This window comes from Polypterus senegalus, chromosome 8 (genome assembly GCF_016835505.1).
Source record: "Polypterus senegalus isolate Bchr_013 chromosome 8, ASM1683550v1, whole genome shotgun sequence".
NCBI lineage: Eukaryota > Metazoa > Chordata > Cladistia > Polypteriformes > Polypteridae > Polypterus > Polypterus senegalus.
Genome location: NC_053161.1, coordinates 47,945,505 through 47,962,391, shown reverse-complemented (window position 1 = coordinate 47,962,391; position 16,887 = coordinate 47,945,505). Strand labels below are relative to the sequence as shown.

Here is a 16,887-nt window from a genome sequence, read left to right as displayed (position 1 = left end):
AACCAGGATATTTGATGTTTGATTAAAAACTATCCACAGTAAGTGTATATTAGCAATGAAAATTGCTAATTTAATCAAAAAACTGTTATTACCTGGAAGCTGATAAATCATAAACATCATAAGTAGTAAAAACCATTTACATACAGACACAGGGACCATTCACACCAAAGAATTTTTCTAGAATTTTTAGCACTAGACCAGAACAATCCTAAACCACTTGAAATGTTACCTGTCATTGTTTTCAAAGACATTATTCAAACCTAAGCATTTTAACAGTGAGCACTTTAGAAAGCATTTTGAGTATTTGTGGTTAAAACCTTATATTCCACAGAAAAATCAATGGTAACACTCATAAAACACTGGTAAAAGAAAACCAAAGAATATTTTGGAAGCATTTTCACAGGAAGCCAATGCCTCTTCCTAGATGAAGCATCTCATTGAAATTGGAAAAAAAGCCAGGTGTTGTCGTGCTTGCAAGTGCACTGGTCTACTAGTGATCTCTATTGAGGGACAGATTAAGGTACAAATCTTGCAATCAAGTGACAAGAATTCAACAGACATTATAGGTATAAAATTAGTTTAAAATGGTTACATTTTAGTGCATGTTTTAACAATTAGAAGAGGTAGCTCTTCCTCACAGAGCCATATGGGAATTGCAGGCTTCCATACATTTCTGGATTGATGAGGATTATTACTTTTTTTTTTTTTTACAATGACTACTTAAAATGTGTTAGTGATACTTAATCATTTAAGAAAATACATTTAGTCGTTCATCCTTAATTTGATCCCCGGGTCAACACTGGCTGCTGCACCACTAGATCACACTGTTTTCTTAATATCTTTAGCAAATACAGTAACTAAATTACAACTAAACCGAAATTTTATTAATGTTTTTGTTGCTGTATTGCACACAGCACACCGTCCACCATGGGTGCTTCTTGCCATTACACCCACTGCAGCTGCGATAATTACTAGCTCCTAGGGTTACTAAACTGGGTAGATTTTCCCCTCAGCATATACAGGATTCAATTTATATGAATATAATGTATGTTCATTTCTTCTGAGCTGATTACTACTGTATCTGATAACTCCACTAGGTGTTACTAGACGATCAGTTCACATGCTTGCATTACAGCTTACAGTCGCGGGAATTTTTTTTTTGGCAAAAATAACGCAGTGACTCCACTCAAAAAAACCCCCTGTTCCCCGCATATCACTATTTACATGCTTCTTTACTTATTAACATCAGCTTGTAATCTTGGAATTTTTCAGGATGCTGCCTGCTTCATAGAGAGTGAATTGTCAAACCCTCTCCCTTTGCTGGGATGCTGATGAAACCTGCTCTTCATTACTGGGACTGCCAAGATTAAAACCACTTAAGTTATAGAAGACATTCTGGAAACAGAACAATATCCTCACAAAACAACAAAATCTCACAGCCCATAACATGGAAATGATGTTTATCGTATTTTCTATGTAAGACACCTCTGAAAATGCAATAAAAATGCTTGAACACACCTGAAAACCACCAAAAAAGCCTGAAATATGTTTGCAAAAAGTTATTAAAAAGCTTGAAAGACAATAAAAACAAAGACTGAAAATTTACAATGCTCTAATGCGAATGGCCCCATATTGTTTATATTATACAGATAACACATAACAGTGTATGGCATCTACTTTTCAGCAAAAACTCAAGTGCCCATACAAGGACGCAAGATTTCTGTATATGGATTAAAATATCACAGCCTAAAAAGCAGCATTTTATCAGAAGCGGATTCACATAAGGCAAGCTATAAACATAAAATCTCTATCTCATTTATATTAAAAATGTTTTCTGTCATGTTCACGTTATTCAGCCATGACCACTCCACTCGGACTCACCCAATCATTACTCCTACTGCTCACATCCTCTCTCCATACCACTTTCAGTGCTGCTAACTTGCCCTTCAATGCAGACGCTAGTAATGGCAAGGCAGAAAAGCAAATTATCTATTCAGGAACGTTGAATTTTAGATTGCCATAGAAGAATAGTGGCAAGAGGTGATAATGAACGTTGTAAAAAAAGAAAATTAACAAAAAAAAGAGCTGCACATAATTTAAATCAAGAACAAAGAGAAAGAGAAAAATATCCCAAACAATATGTAAACAGAAATACAACAAAGCAAGGTTTATAGAATGTAAGTTAGAGGGTTAAAGTAATTCATAATATTGTTTCTGATGAGGCGGTAATGTAATTTAATTTTTTATTTACTTTTTATTACGTTTTACTTTTTTACTTCTTACTATGTTTTACTATTTATTAGTATTTAAAAGACAGTTGCAGTGAAATACTCAAGTAACTGATTTTCTATCTATAATAACTAAGGACCAAACTGTTTTCCTCCCGTGCCCTGCATAGTCTTCTATATACCAACTCTTTAAATATAATCGCTTTCTCTAACAAAAGGGCACCCTGATGCTCAGTGGGGGTTGGCAAGAAAAGCCCCATGGTGCCACATTGAAAAAAATAATGCTACTAAAATGAACACACATAGCTCAGTGCTTACACCATTCTGGATAAAGAGAAATTCAGTTACCTAAACTTGATTGAACAGCAGACGACATTTGTAAGTTTTTAACTGTGTAATGCAGTTAGTGATATGCGGCACCACTCCACGTATTTAACAGCTGAAAACACATGGAATAGCAGTGTGTCAGTTTGCAATCCTAACCAAAGACATGCCAGTTATTATTTATTTCTAAATAACTGAACAGTCGCATGTTTAAACGTTCTTTTACATTGATTAGAGTGTTACCTCTGCTACCATTTTGTGTGGGGGATTTTATGTATATGTTAGAAACTATACAATTGATTTGTGATGTGGAACTACATATTGAGTTCCTTTTTAAAACAAACCAAAAAAGCTACAAGGAGGTAGTAACCTGAAAACAGCAAAAACAGCAGAAAAGAGACATCAGGGGAAGAAGTGAAGAGGAAAAAAAATGGGAAAAAAAACACCACACATACGACTTAAAAGATATATATAATGCACTTTTCATTTCCTTTGTATTTTCCATTGCTGTTTAATGTATTCTGTAATTTCAAATGTTTACCAATGCCTTTTTAAAGGAAATGAGAACCATTGCGGCCTCTGTCTATCTTGCTTGTTCATTATTAGTTAATCTCTCAAACTGGCTTCTGCATGGCTGGGAGTTTAAAATTCCAACTCTCAGGAAGTATGCCATTAATTTTCTATAAATGTCATTGTTCTTATATGTACTTTGTTATACATTACAACAAGAACAAATAAGCCTGCAGAATACAAGTCTTAATATTTGTATAGAATATAGAATTAAAATAATTCTGAAAAACTGGCAAACTAAATTTTGTTTTAAACATATATTTTAATAGTGGCATTTTATAGAAGCTTCATTACATAACATTACCCGATTAATAGGAAATGTTAATTTAAAAACGCTAAAGACAAACATTTAAATACATGAACATTACTATAGTTGTCTACAATAATTTTCTTTTTTGTTTCAAATCATTCAAATCAAATTCAAGCCTTGGTGGAACCTTCTGATTCTTTGCATAATCTCATTCTGTGTATTTTGATTGAAAATCAATTTTCTGTTTGACAAGAAACATTACTTACCCTACATTATGATAATTATTACTGTCCAAAATAATTTTATCATATAATTTTAGTCATATTGCCCACAAAATGCATGACATGGTTATTTACTGCTCACATTGTGAAATACCCTTTATATGGTTTACTTTTAAAGAACTTAATATAAATGTTTCTGTACCAAAATTAATATATAGTGGAAGAAACTAGTGACGCACATTAGGTTAAAATCATCACATGTCAACTGGGAATAGACAAAGTACAGAAATTCTGGGAGTTAAAGTTAAAGCAACTATGGCCAGTGTCAGACTACATCAGCATGTAGGAAAGAGTGTCTTAGAGCATGTGACACTTAATGACTGTAGTTACTGGATCACGTTGCCCTGAGGATTTCAGATTAGATCTCTAGGAATTTCATCAGATAATGAATAACAACCAATTGGTTGTCAACTTCTTGCATATACAGGTACCCATCCTAACAAAATCAAACTTGTCGTGGTTAGTCACATAGCACTAAAATTGACTGATGGTCACAGGAATGTATTTTGACCATCAATGACTCCCTAAGATTATGTGAGTGACGGCTACAACTGAAAATTATTAGAAAAATCTTGTGGTGTGATATAGGCTTAAGCAGAGATAAGCTACAGCCAAATGGTAAGAATGGTGCAAAATCCAGATGATGTCATGTACTCTAATTCTGTGTGAGATATGCAGTATAATGCTTCTCACTATGATAAAACTAAACAATTAATAAAACTACTATCTAATGTTTTATAAAATAAAGCTGCTAGCTTTCTCAGAAATGACACCCATCACCATGCAAATGTGGTATTGCAAAATCACCCATTAGTTTGACATTGTACATAGTGCTAAAGTGTCCAACTGTTAAAATATTTCAGAAAAAATTGCCAAATGTAGACTTAATCATATTTCTAATATTACCTGTGTCAAATCGTTTCACAGGAGATTCTTCTTCTACTTCACTGTCACCACAAGCACTCCGGGATCTTTTTCGTGGCTGAAGTAGAGTCTCCAATCTTGGAATAACCACCGACAGAAATGTTTTGGTCCCTAGTTGAGGTGAACTAGGCTGAACATCAGTTACTTTTCCAGGTTTTTGTGGACTTACACTTTTAGATTTTCGAAAGAGCACAGATGTACGTCTGTTGACATCAATTGAAGATTCTGCAAAAGCTGATGGGGCCAACATACTGACATCACTGTCTTTAGGCAAATGTTCTTGAGTATGTCCATTTAAACTTTCTTTTAATGGGGAAATTCCACCTCCTTTTTCATTATCAAACTTAACTCTTTTATATAATTTATTGTTCTCAGGACTAAGTTCAATTGGCTTGAGTGTAGGTGGTTCTGAATTGCTGTCAGAATTTAAAGGCGGCAAAGAATCAGATGGTTCTAGCGTTGGCGGCAAGGACTTGTCCCCTGCAAGAATGAAGAAGAAGAAAAAAAAAAACTAAAAACCACAACATAACTAATTTCAATCAACCACATAAACTAATATTAGTAGAAACAACTAGATCATGAAGCTTCAAAGTGAAGAGAGGCCTACTTGTTCATTCAGCTTTTATTCAATATGTGCCAGTACTCTGAAAAGTGATTTAATAAAAACATTTGCAACAGTCCTGCAGTAAACTCCCACCACCTACTGATGGACCCAAAAAAGCTGTGCTTAGAATATGAATGATAAAGCAACTGCTGTGGACAAACCTTTATTAGTTTTTGCAGGGCAGTATATTTATTGGCACATATAGATGTGAAAATATAAAGCAAATTTAGATTCCTTTAAAAAGATATTCAAGTTATCCTTAAAAAATTTTAAAAAGTCAAAATAAAAGGGAGAATAATGAAGCCTGAAGCAATAAAAACTAGGAACATTGGTAAATAAGAACAATCTCTACAATTAATGAGCAACTTCCATGTACTTACTAAAAAGGAAGAGCATGCAGTGTGAATAGTTTGTTGGTACTGTTAAGCCCCCATGGTAATTTACTGACAGACCTTAGGTGAAGCAGAAGGCTTACGGTTATACCTCTTATAACATCTCAAAATGCTGAAAAATTGAATCATACTTTTCTTTTAGGCTGAGTACACAACTATTATGTATACTTCACAGGACTACTTATATATAAAGTGACTGTGGCTAGTTTAAAGTGCAGAAGCAAGAATCTTAACAGTAAAAGAAAATCTGAGCACATCTCATCGGTCAATTAATTTATCACACTAGTTATTTGTGTCCTGTACAACTGAGTTTAAAATGCTGTTATCCATAAATCTTTGGCTCTGTATAATCTTTTACCGCCACATATTTTGGTGTGTCTGTCCCCTTATGTTCCCAGCCATAATCTTAGATCCTCAAATGCTGGTTTCCTTATTATTTCAAAAGTAAAGTGCGGGACCAACTTTCCTGTAGTACTACTGATAACTATTAAAAAAAAAAAGCTAACACCATTACATTTGAATTTTGGTATCAACCAGTAATGCCGGTTTTTTGTGGCACTGGACAACCCCATAAGACTCCCCAATGAATTTCTTGAAATTCCACAAAACCTATATTTTAAATGGCATGAACAATAATGCAAGTACAAACATTTATGAAAAGACAACAACAGCTTTTGAGTGATGTGAGATATCTCATAATACACTCCCCTCATCATTTCCATTGATCACTGATGCGGAATGTAGCCTTCACTGTAAAATCAAAGTGACAAAATCACTGTTGCCAGACCTAAACAATATGCCAAAGTAATTAATCACCAGATGGACCATTTTCACATAAATCCATTACAACCTTGTTTTTGAATGGAATATTTGAAAGCAACATGCATACATTTCAAGAACTTTGACTCACTGACCTCTTTACCTTAAACCACTCAGAAACAACCCTCTACACCCCAACTAGCACCAGACACCTCTCAGGTAACAAAGTCTTATAAATGTACAACTCCAAAAGTGCTTTATTCTGCAAATATATAAATATGCTACATGTCTCCATAAATGGATACATGTCTTCTGTTGTTGTTTGTTTACAAGTAAACTGACATAGATCAGAATGAGAGAACCATAAGTGTGACTAGTATATGTCACACACTGTAAAGGAATTGGTATTTTTTTATATAAACAACACATTCCATTATTTATAAAATACTTATATCTTACAGTGTGTGGCCATCTCATATTTTGCGACTAACATAAAACACATTAATAACAAAATAAAGTAGTTTAATATACTGTACTTTGCTTTTCCAGGTACTAATTGCAAAGCTTAAGGGAGACTGAATTGCATTGTTATGGCACTGTTAGCGCCCAACTGATCAGGATTTTTTTAGACTTATGATATGAATACATTGGTCTCAAAGATGACCTATTACTGATATACTGTATACTGATGGTATATTTAAAACTTGTGTTTTCCTTGAAAAAATTGTAATAAAAAAGAGAATTTCACAGAACTGTAGGCAGGGCAATCGAATTTAAACAGTAGCATTATTTTCTGAGCAGTAATGACTGATAATAGACTTGACTGGTGAAAAAGCCGACTGACCTTCTGCGGAGTCCCTCACCTTTTTAAAGAAAAACCAGACGATTCTTCTCTTCCGTAAATACCTCATATGCTTAATTAATAATGTGGTTTTGATTAGTATACTGTAATGAAATAAGGCAACAATATTGCTTGTGTATTTTATTGTAGTTCATTTGGTCAATGGTTATTAATTTTGCCTATAGCACTTCTTTAGTTCTCATTTTCCCTCTTGCTTTTACTTATTTAGGTAGCTTGCTACATGGCACTTGAGGCCATTCCCATCTTCACAGATGGTCACTAAACTAGATTTCTTCTCTTGAAATTAGTGTTGGATAAAAGCCTCTGCTAAATGAATAAATGCATTACAAGATTTCCCAATGCAACTGGCTGTGTGGAAGGAACACATATTTTTACCAAGATGATGTATGCTTAATTCTATTTTAAGATATTATGAGTTCCCATGCACATTAATATAACTATTGAGGCCAAATGTTCGGGGTGTCACGTTTAAACAAGGTAAGTTACCTTTGAAAGAGTGGGTGCTGTTCCAATTCTTCTTTTACAAATTTGTACATGGAAGCAATTAACCTATGGTTTCTTTTGGTATGTAATTACAGGATAATACATTTTTGTTTAAAACAGACAGGATACTATATGCGATTTTGAATGTTAACGAACAGAATAACTAAATATGCTGAACACAATGGCATGAGTCAGACTTTCAGGATATGAATAACATTGTAAAAGACAAAATACAATGTTAGTTTAGGGCACATTTCATTCAAAGTAATATCATTAGTGGTATATTTTTCACAAATTATTAATATACTACACAAAGTTTACATAGATTTCACTGATTAATTGTATTACGCTTTTACCCTATCAGTGATAATCCTCCACATCATCTTCCGCATTGCTTCTCTTTTGGACAATATGCTGATAATCTTCATACACTCTCACCAGCACCACTTGCTCTACTGGCATGAAGGTTGTTCCCTCTATTTTCCGGACTTTTAGTCCACGGCCGATTGGCTGTTCAGTGCCCGATTCATAAGGATTTGTGAATAATGCCATGAATGCACATTAATACAGATCAATGTATCTGGGATTATGCAAGTCAAGTGAAATCCAGCATTCTGGCACTGGCTAATCCATTGGTTGAAAATCTCAGTATAGCAAACTGGGATTCATTTTGAAATCCAGGATTATCTAATTTGTCATTTTGGAACAGACCCCAAAAATATGCTTTCCCATAGGTTTATCCAGCTTTTCTTTTTTTTTTTTTTTACTTTTTAGCTTTTAAAATGCACATATTACAATTGCTGACACAAAGTGTACCCTTTTATTATACTTAATAGCCTACTAAAAAATTTAAATTTGAATATCTCCCAGACTCCAATTTGTCATGTGATCCGTACAAACCTCTCACATTACAAATTCTGAAAACAATCAAAAAAGATGAGACTAAGCTAAGACAGAAGGCTACAAAATAAGAACAGTGACCATCACAAAAGTTTTCTGCATTTTAAATACATAAACAACTAAAGGGCACTAATCACTAGTCATAATATTGAAAATAAAAAATTTAAAAATGATACTTGCCCTAGCTGAGCTAAATACATTTAATTGGCTGACAGAGTTGGATAGCCCATTGATAGCTTAAGGTGTTTTTTTCCTGTTCCTCTGCAGCTGTTTGCCTGATTAAACTTCATTAACTGTAACACGTTCAAGTGAAGACATTACATAACTGGTTTGACACAATGTAACGTGAAGATACAGGAGTTATCAAAAGTATAAAGAATGATAAGTATTGATTTTAACATTTTAAAATTAATTCAGCTTTCATTTTTTATATTGATACTGTGGTCAGCCCCTGATTTCCACCCACTCATAGAGGATAATATGGCATCCTCACAATCTTCAGAGCCTTCACTAGTACATTTAATTGACAAAGGGGGCAGCTGGAGTGACATCTGGAAGTACTTCAGGCTTTGCGGCCAATGGGGACTGAAAACCACAAGAAAACATACAAGGGGATTAACACAATTAATTTAGTTAAACACTTAAAGGCAGTGACGGCTGAAGCCCACATGGAGCTGCAGCAACCCTTGGATGATTGCGTCCTAGGCAGATGCCAAAAACACCTTATGGGTTTACTACCTCTGCTTAAAAGACTGTCACAGAAGTCAATAAAAGGAATTTTGAGAGGTATCTTATTTCTAAATTATGGAAACATTAATAAGTATAACTTGTAAACTGTTGCGTTTGAGATGCGGTATACTTTTTTTTTTTCTACAGGTTATAAAGTTTTTTAGCTCAACGGTTAACTCATTAAGACAGAACTATGCAATTATTTTTACTTGCGGGCTAGTTTTATTCTATGCTTTTCATTCTAGGGCAACATTGTTTGTTTATCGGAGGGGTTCCTTCACTACCTCAATTTTTAAACTATTGCTGTGAAGTGTGCTGCTGTAGCATGTTATATTCTTTTATTACATATGATTTTAAAATTGTATTTCATCCAAGTTACTATATAATTTAAGGTGCTTGAACTTTCCAGTGCTCAATTACATAAACAGTGGTGTGACTCTTTCATGTCTCATTTACCTTTAGCTGTGCTTCAGATTGTGCATAAATACATCAGTACTCATTTATAGTCCAAAAAAAGCACATCTCATGCAGCAGCACATTAACATGCTAGTCTTTTCTTGGAGGAAAAAAAAATGTAAATTACAAACACATCGTAGTTTATTTACACAAAAATGCAATATACACTGTTTGCATGTATAAAAAACATTTAAATGTGTTAATAATAATAATAAATGTATGTGTGCTACCTTTGTGAAGGCTACATTAATGTTCTTTAGACTTGAAGGTGTATTTAATGTTTGTTTTTACATTTGTATGTATATTGTATACAAAAGATTGTAATACGCATTCAAATTAACATTTTTTTTTTAAGTTTTTACATTTCATTGTTCTACCACAGTAACAGTATTTGTTTTCATTATGTAAGAAAACTGTTGATCAAATTTAAACATTTTAATGCTTATAGAATGTTACTCTTGACGTTTACAAAAGATGGCACTACTTGAAGTACTTACATTTAATAACTAAAATTTTTATTATTTGTTTTCATCAATGCAAATTTTAATGAATAAATAACTGCAATTTAAATAAATACTTTATTAACTTGTGTAATATACTGTATTAGGTATTGAAAATGGTATCTAATTTCAATATTTTTCTGAGTATCATATCGAAGTTTGAAATTTGGTATTGTGACAACCCTAGAATGCACTTACAAATAGAGAGCATTTTGTTTACCTTATTGTAGAAAGAGCTGCCAGTTTAACAGGAAAAAAACAATATTAAGTTGATGACAAAATTATTTACTGACAAATAAGTTGTCCTATCAAGCAATTGCTTCATTTCACAGAAGCAAGGTTAGCTGCCTTAGAAAGGTAAACCTCTGCTCTTTCAAAATCTGACAGACTATGCCTCTTGAAAACCAAGAGCAGTCAAATTAAAAATAAGTTACAAATGAAAAGTAAGTTACATGCAAGTTTGAAAGTACTTTTTTATTATTATGGTAATGCTACAGCAAAAGCAAACACCAACAGGGAGGGAAAAAAGGGAAGATTTTGGCAGTAAACTCTTATTTAAATACAAGAGCCTTTAAAACCCACAGCATCTTTACCTCCATCTTTTTTTCAGTCTAGCACCGACCATTGGGTGCACAAGTCCATCTCAGTACAACAAGTCACAAATCACCCCAATAAAAGCAGCTGAAGTCCTTACAAGGCACATGCACAGGCACTAAACTTAGCTATAGAATTATTAATATTTTCACTTTTCTTTTTGTTTTAAATTCACTCATCTACAAATCAAGAAGCACTTATGGCACTGTTGCATGTGCTTGCCTGCAAGCAACACAGGATTCCAGATGGAACATAGTGTGATGTGCTTTGCTGTCAAACAGGCACAGGAAGAGTGGTTTAAGATCAAGAGTAATACAGGTTAGGTAGTAAGACCATGACAGGCTGAGAACAGCAAGCAAAGTTAAACAGCAGCGATAGGCAGGCAGGTTGAAGACGGATTTGTTTCATTGTTTCAAAGAAGATCAATAGGCAGCAGCAGAGTGCTGTTTATATTGCTGCATTCACCATAAAAAGCAATTTTAGCACTTATGGACTCAACCATAAAAGTGGGATCATCACAATATCAAGTCGAAGTCTGTGCCATCTGACTATTTTTTTCTCCTTTAAAGATGCAGCAATGTTTTAATAATGGTGGCCTGGCTACTTTTAATTATACCTCATTGTTTTGGGGTTATGTGTCAAGCCAGCAGCCACGCAAGACAGAGACTAATTGTGGGACACCAGTGTGCTTGCTGGGGAGGCTCTATAAAGTTGGTGTTTTAAAGTTCTGTAATAAAAGGAAAATTCAGAAGCGAGCTTTTTTCCCCCCATTTGCTATAATGAGTTCTTATGATAAAACAAAAGCAGTTCAAATTACTGTATAACAATCTATAACTGAATTACAACTTTGACCTTACAGCCTAGTGCTTATCTGCAAAATCTCCTAGTGTAAGTACTCTATCAAGCAGATGAGACAAATGTACTTTTTCAAATAACTGTACAAGTTTTGAAAATGTTTGAAGAAGCAAAAATTAAATCTTCATGCAAACACTATCTACAGATAAAGGAGATATACAGTACTTGAACAAAAAAAAAAAATTGGCATGGTTTATTCATTCGCATAATGAATTCACATAACAAAAATGCAGGTATGTCATATGGTAAAAGGTTAAGTAGATCCTTACATTTATCACCACTTAAAATCCATAAAATTAGAATCAGGAGTTCCAGATTAGATAATAATGATTATAACATCCTTATCAAGTACGCAAATGGAACCGATCTTATTTAAAGCACACATATATATATAGCCTGGTATTATTTTATACTGATGTATGTAGTGCCATCTTGTCAAGATCAAAAGAGTAGTTTCCCAAATAGACCATTACATTTATTGATATTTTAGCTGATTAAAATAAATGAATGAAAACCAAATTTTCCTCATGTTTGTTTCAAGTATATAATCTTTATCTGTAGGCTCTGTTTACATGAAGATCTACTGTATGCTTGTTAAAATATGTGGAAAAGTCAAAAACGTCCACAGGGTGTAGTTACTTTTTTCACATGACCACATAACCATTTGAAAATGAAACTTCAGTTTTTTTTATTTGCATACAAGTCTGACCTTTGAAACATAAATGTTATTAATTACGGAGTGAAAACCTTGTGCTCACAGTTGGTGCAGTAGCCATTTTGGAAGGCTGTGAAGTCAATAGGGAAACAAAGAAAAACACTGAACACTGTATATGAACTTCAACTATGACAGTAAGTAAATGAATGACTATGTATCTTCTGTAAAAAAAATATTGTAGTCAATATTGTCAATCTTAGGGACAAGAAATGTGGCTGAAATCTACCATTGTGGAGCTGCTGGGATTGTATAGCACCTACATTGTTAACACTTCTGTGCTTCATTGCACACATCATTTAACAGAACAACAACAACATTTATATAGCACATTTTTCTAGAAACACTGTAGCTGAAAGTGAGTGGCTTTTCAAACTGAGACCGTTCATACTAAAAAAAATAATTTAACAAAAGTACTTTGCGGTAGAGAGTTTCAGCATCATATCATATATGGAAGTTCTACTGATGCAGAGACCAAATATTGGTCTATATCAGCAACCAAAATTATTGGTTGGGCCCTATCTGTAACCAATCAATGTCTATTTTGAACATTAATAAATAGTATTTTAAAAAATAATATAAGACTACAATATTTAAAAGAAAAGACGAGATGAAAGAGATTGGCCACCGAGCGTCTTGCGGGGACCTTAAACATGAGACTTTGTGCCAAGAGACTGACCTAGGACCGTCTTGCGATGATGTGGAACATGAGATTCTTGCAAGACAAACCCTACTTACAATCAATATCAAATTAGCAAAGAGGCAGCAAAAACATTCAGTTGTCTAAAGGATTTGAACACACACAGATCCAGGGCTCTCAGAGCAAATAAAGCCTAAAAGGACAGTACGTTATAAATGAAACGTCGACGACTAAGAGAAGAAGCAGCGTGGAGGAAAGAGACTCAAAAGTGTTGGAGAGAAAAAACAGCAAAAAAGAAAAAGAATAATCTAGGTGCAAATTCAGAAAATAAGGTCAGAAAATAAGTAATTATCAGCTTGGAACAAGTGGAACTGAAAAAAAGGCACATCCAATCCGGCTCAGAATTAAAAGACAGAGTAAAAGACAAAGTACAACTTCATAAAGACGTTCACAAACATTGGCGCTAAACACATTTAGAGCAGGTTAGAGATTATGAAAGCAGTGCAATTTGAAAGGCTCCAAAAAAAAAGGCACAATACACATGTGGAGAAAGTTAAAGGATATGAAAGTAGGAAAATTAGAAAGTATAAAAAAAAAAAGAAAGTAAAGATCGCAGAAGCGCAAACTGCCTCATTTAACTATGTACCTGTGTAACTTTGGTTTTACACAATAATCACTGCACTATTGCACCTTGACACTTAATTCTACTTTATTCACATAATTTTACTTATTTATTATGTTTTTACTATATTGTTATCTTTCAATCTATAACTTTTTGTTAATCAATAACTGACATTCTTCTAACTTTGCACAGTTTTTGATAAGCGGCTCAGGGTGCATTTCATTGTGTGTTGTCCTGTGTAACTATGCATGTAAAAAATAAAGAATCTTGAGAATTTCAAAAACGAAGTTTACAGCACATGCATTTATTAGTTACTTTGTAAAAAAAATTATTAACTGCTGATTGGAATTTCTTCCAAACAAAGAAACCTATCCTGAATTATGGTACAAAGTCATTAAAAACATCTCTCACTGACCTCATTAAAAAGATTCAGCATATTGGGACTCTCAAGATTCCAAATATTGTTTTTACAGAAGTTCTGAAATAAAAGTGAAACTAATGAAATAGCAACAATTCAAAGAAAAAAAAATCTTAAAAGTGTACATCCGGAAAACCAAACACGGGGGTTGACGAGCGGAGTGAGCAGGGGACGAAGCCCCCTAGTATATACAGGTGCTGGTCATAAAATTATAATATCATGACAAAGTTGATTTATTTCAGTAATTCTGTTCAAAAAGTGAAACTTGTATATTAGATTCATTCATTACACACAGACTGATGTATTTCAAATGTTTATTTCTTTTAATTTTGATGATTATAACTGACAACTAATGAAAGTCCCAAATTCAGTATCTCGTAAAATTAGAATATTGTGAAAAGGTTCAATATTGAAGACACCTGGTGCCACACTCTAATCAGCTAATTAACTCAAAACACCTGCAAAAGCCTTTAAATGGTCTCTCAGTCTAGTTCTGTAGGCTACACAATCATGGGGAAGACTGCTGACTTGACAGTTGTCCAAAAGACGACCATTGACACCTTGCACAAGGAGGGCAAGACACAAAAGGTCATTGCTAAAGAGGCTGGCTGTTCACAGAGCTCTGTGTCCAAGCACATTAATAGAGAGGCGAAGGGAAGGACAAGATGTGGTAGAAAAAAGTGTACAAGCAATAGGGATAACCGTACCCTGGAGAGGATTGTGAAACAAAACCCATTCAAAACTGTGGGGGAGATTCACAAAGAGTGGACTGCAGCTGGAGTCAGTGCTTCAAGAACCACCCGCACAGACGTATGCAAGACATGGGTTTCAGCTGTTGCATTCCTTGTGTCAAGCCACTCTTGAACAAGAGACAGCATCAGAAGCGTCTCGCCTGGGCTAAAGACAAAACTGCTGCTGAGTGGTCCAAAGTTATGTTCTCTGATGAAAGTAAATTTTGCATTTCCTTTGGAAATCAAGGTCCTAGAGTCTAGAGGAACAGAGGAGAGGCACAGAATCCACCTTGCTTGAGGTCCAGTGTAAAGTTTCTGCCATGTCATCGGCTGCTGTTGGTTCATTGTGTTTTCTGAGGTCCAAGGTCAACGCAGCCATCTACCAGGAAGTTTTAGAGCACTTCATGCTTCCTGCTGCTGACAAACTTTATGGAGATGCAGATTTCATTTTCCAACAGGACCTGGCACCTGCACAAAGTGCCAAAGCTACCAGTACCTGGTTTAAGGACCATGGTATCCCTGTTCTTGATTGGCCAGCAAACTCGCCTGACCTTAACCCCATAGAAAATCTATGGGGTATTGTGAAGAGGAAGATGCAATACGCCAGACCCAACAATTCAGAAGAGCTGAAGGCCACTATCAGAGCAACATGGGCTCTCATAACACCTGAGCAGTGCCACAGACTGATCGACTCCATGCCACGCCGCATTGCTGCAGTAATCCAGGCCAAAGGAGCCCCAACTAAATATTGAGTGCTGTACATGCTCATACTTTTCATGTTCATACTTTTCAGTTGGCCAACATTTCTAAAAATCCTTTTTTTGCACTGGTCTTAATTGATATTCTAATTTTCCGAGATACTGAATTTGGGACTTTCATTAGTTGTCAATTATAATCATCAAAATTAAAAGAAATAAACATCTGAAAAACATCAGTCTGTGTGTAATGAATGAATCTAATATACAAGTTTCACTTCTTGAACGGAATTACTGAAATAAAACAACTTTGTCATGATATTCTAATTTTATGACAGGCACCTGTATATAAAAAAAGTCAATGTGTGTATGTATGTTCCAGCATCATGTCCGAACAGCTGGAGCGATTTTCATGAAACTTGGTAAACATGTTCCTCATTGGTCAACTAAAAATATTGTAGGGTGAAATCAGCTATAACTCACCCCCTTCTGGGTAGGGTGGGGGTGATCTTGTGGTCTTGTATGCATGTTATCATCCAGTTCACACTCAGAACGACCACCAGAGGGCGAACTGGTGGCAACTGCCAGAATTCTTTATGTTTGAGCACCACCACGCCCCTGTTGCCTTTAAAATTAAATAGAGTTCTAAAAATGGAAGTGTGTGTGTCTGTCCGGCCCAGAAGTGGGACGTACACTCAGGGCGAGGGCTCCAGCTCTGAGGATACACAAGCGAGGCCAGTACACCGGCAAAAGGAAACCTCCTAAAAAAGACAGTCTCTTAGCTGCTAATGCACAATGATGCAAGCACTTCAAGCAACATGAATCCTTCTAACAGAGAGATGTCCAGAGTAGTTGTGACGATTTAAATACTTTCTAGGATCCCGTGCTTTACATGAGGGCGAACTGGAGGTGACTGCCAGCATTCTTAATGTTTGAGCACAACCACGCCCCTGTTGCTTTTCAAATTAAATATAGTTGGCCGGTTCTGAGCGCCAAATGGATAATAATATACATACAACACCGCAAGACAAGCACATTAGTGAGTCTTTATCCATCCATCCATTATCCACGGGGGGTGTGCTGGAGCCAGTCCCAGCCAACACCGGGCACAAGGCAAGAAACAAACCCTAGGCAGGGCACCAGTCCACCGCAGAAAAGCCACGCAGACACGGGGAGAACATGCTAACTCCACACAGCGAGGACCTGGGAAGCAAACCTAGGTTTATGATTTGTTAATTTATTTTTATTTTTAAAGTTGTGTTTTTTTGTTTTTTATTATATTTTTCCTCAAACAATTAAAAAATAAAACTTTATTTTCCTCCTGGGCAAAGCTGGGTATTTCAGCTAGTTACAAATAC

The 16,887-nt window shown here is 35.0% G+C and overlaps 1 protein-coding gene across 2 annotated transcripts in view; it reads right to left on the bottom strand.

The window, feature by feature from the left end:
* Positions 1-16,887, bottom strand: part of brd1a (bromodomain containing 1a) — a 128,080-nt gene that overhangs the window by 59,005 nt on the left and 52,188 nt on the right. Inside the window, exon 8 of one of the 2 annotated variants that reach the window (XM_039761071.1) lies at positions 4,560-5,057. The exons of the other annotated variant lie outside the window; for it this stretch is intronic. Coding sequence (XP_039617005.1) covers positions 4,560-5,057 — 498 coding nt within the window. The remainder of the gene's footprint in view (positions 1-4,559; positions 5,058-16,887) is intronic. 2 annotated transcript variants of the gene reach the window in all.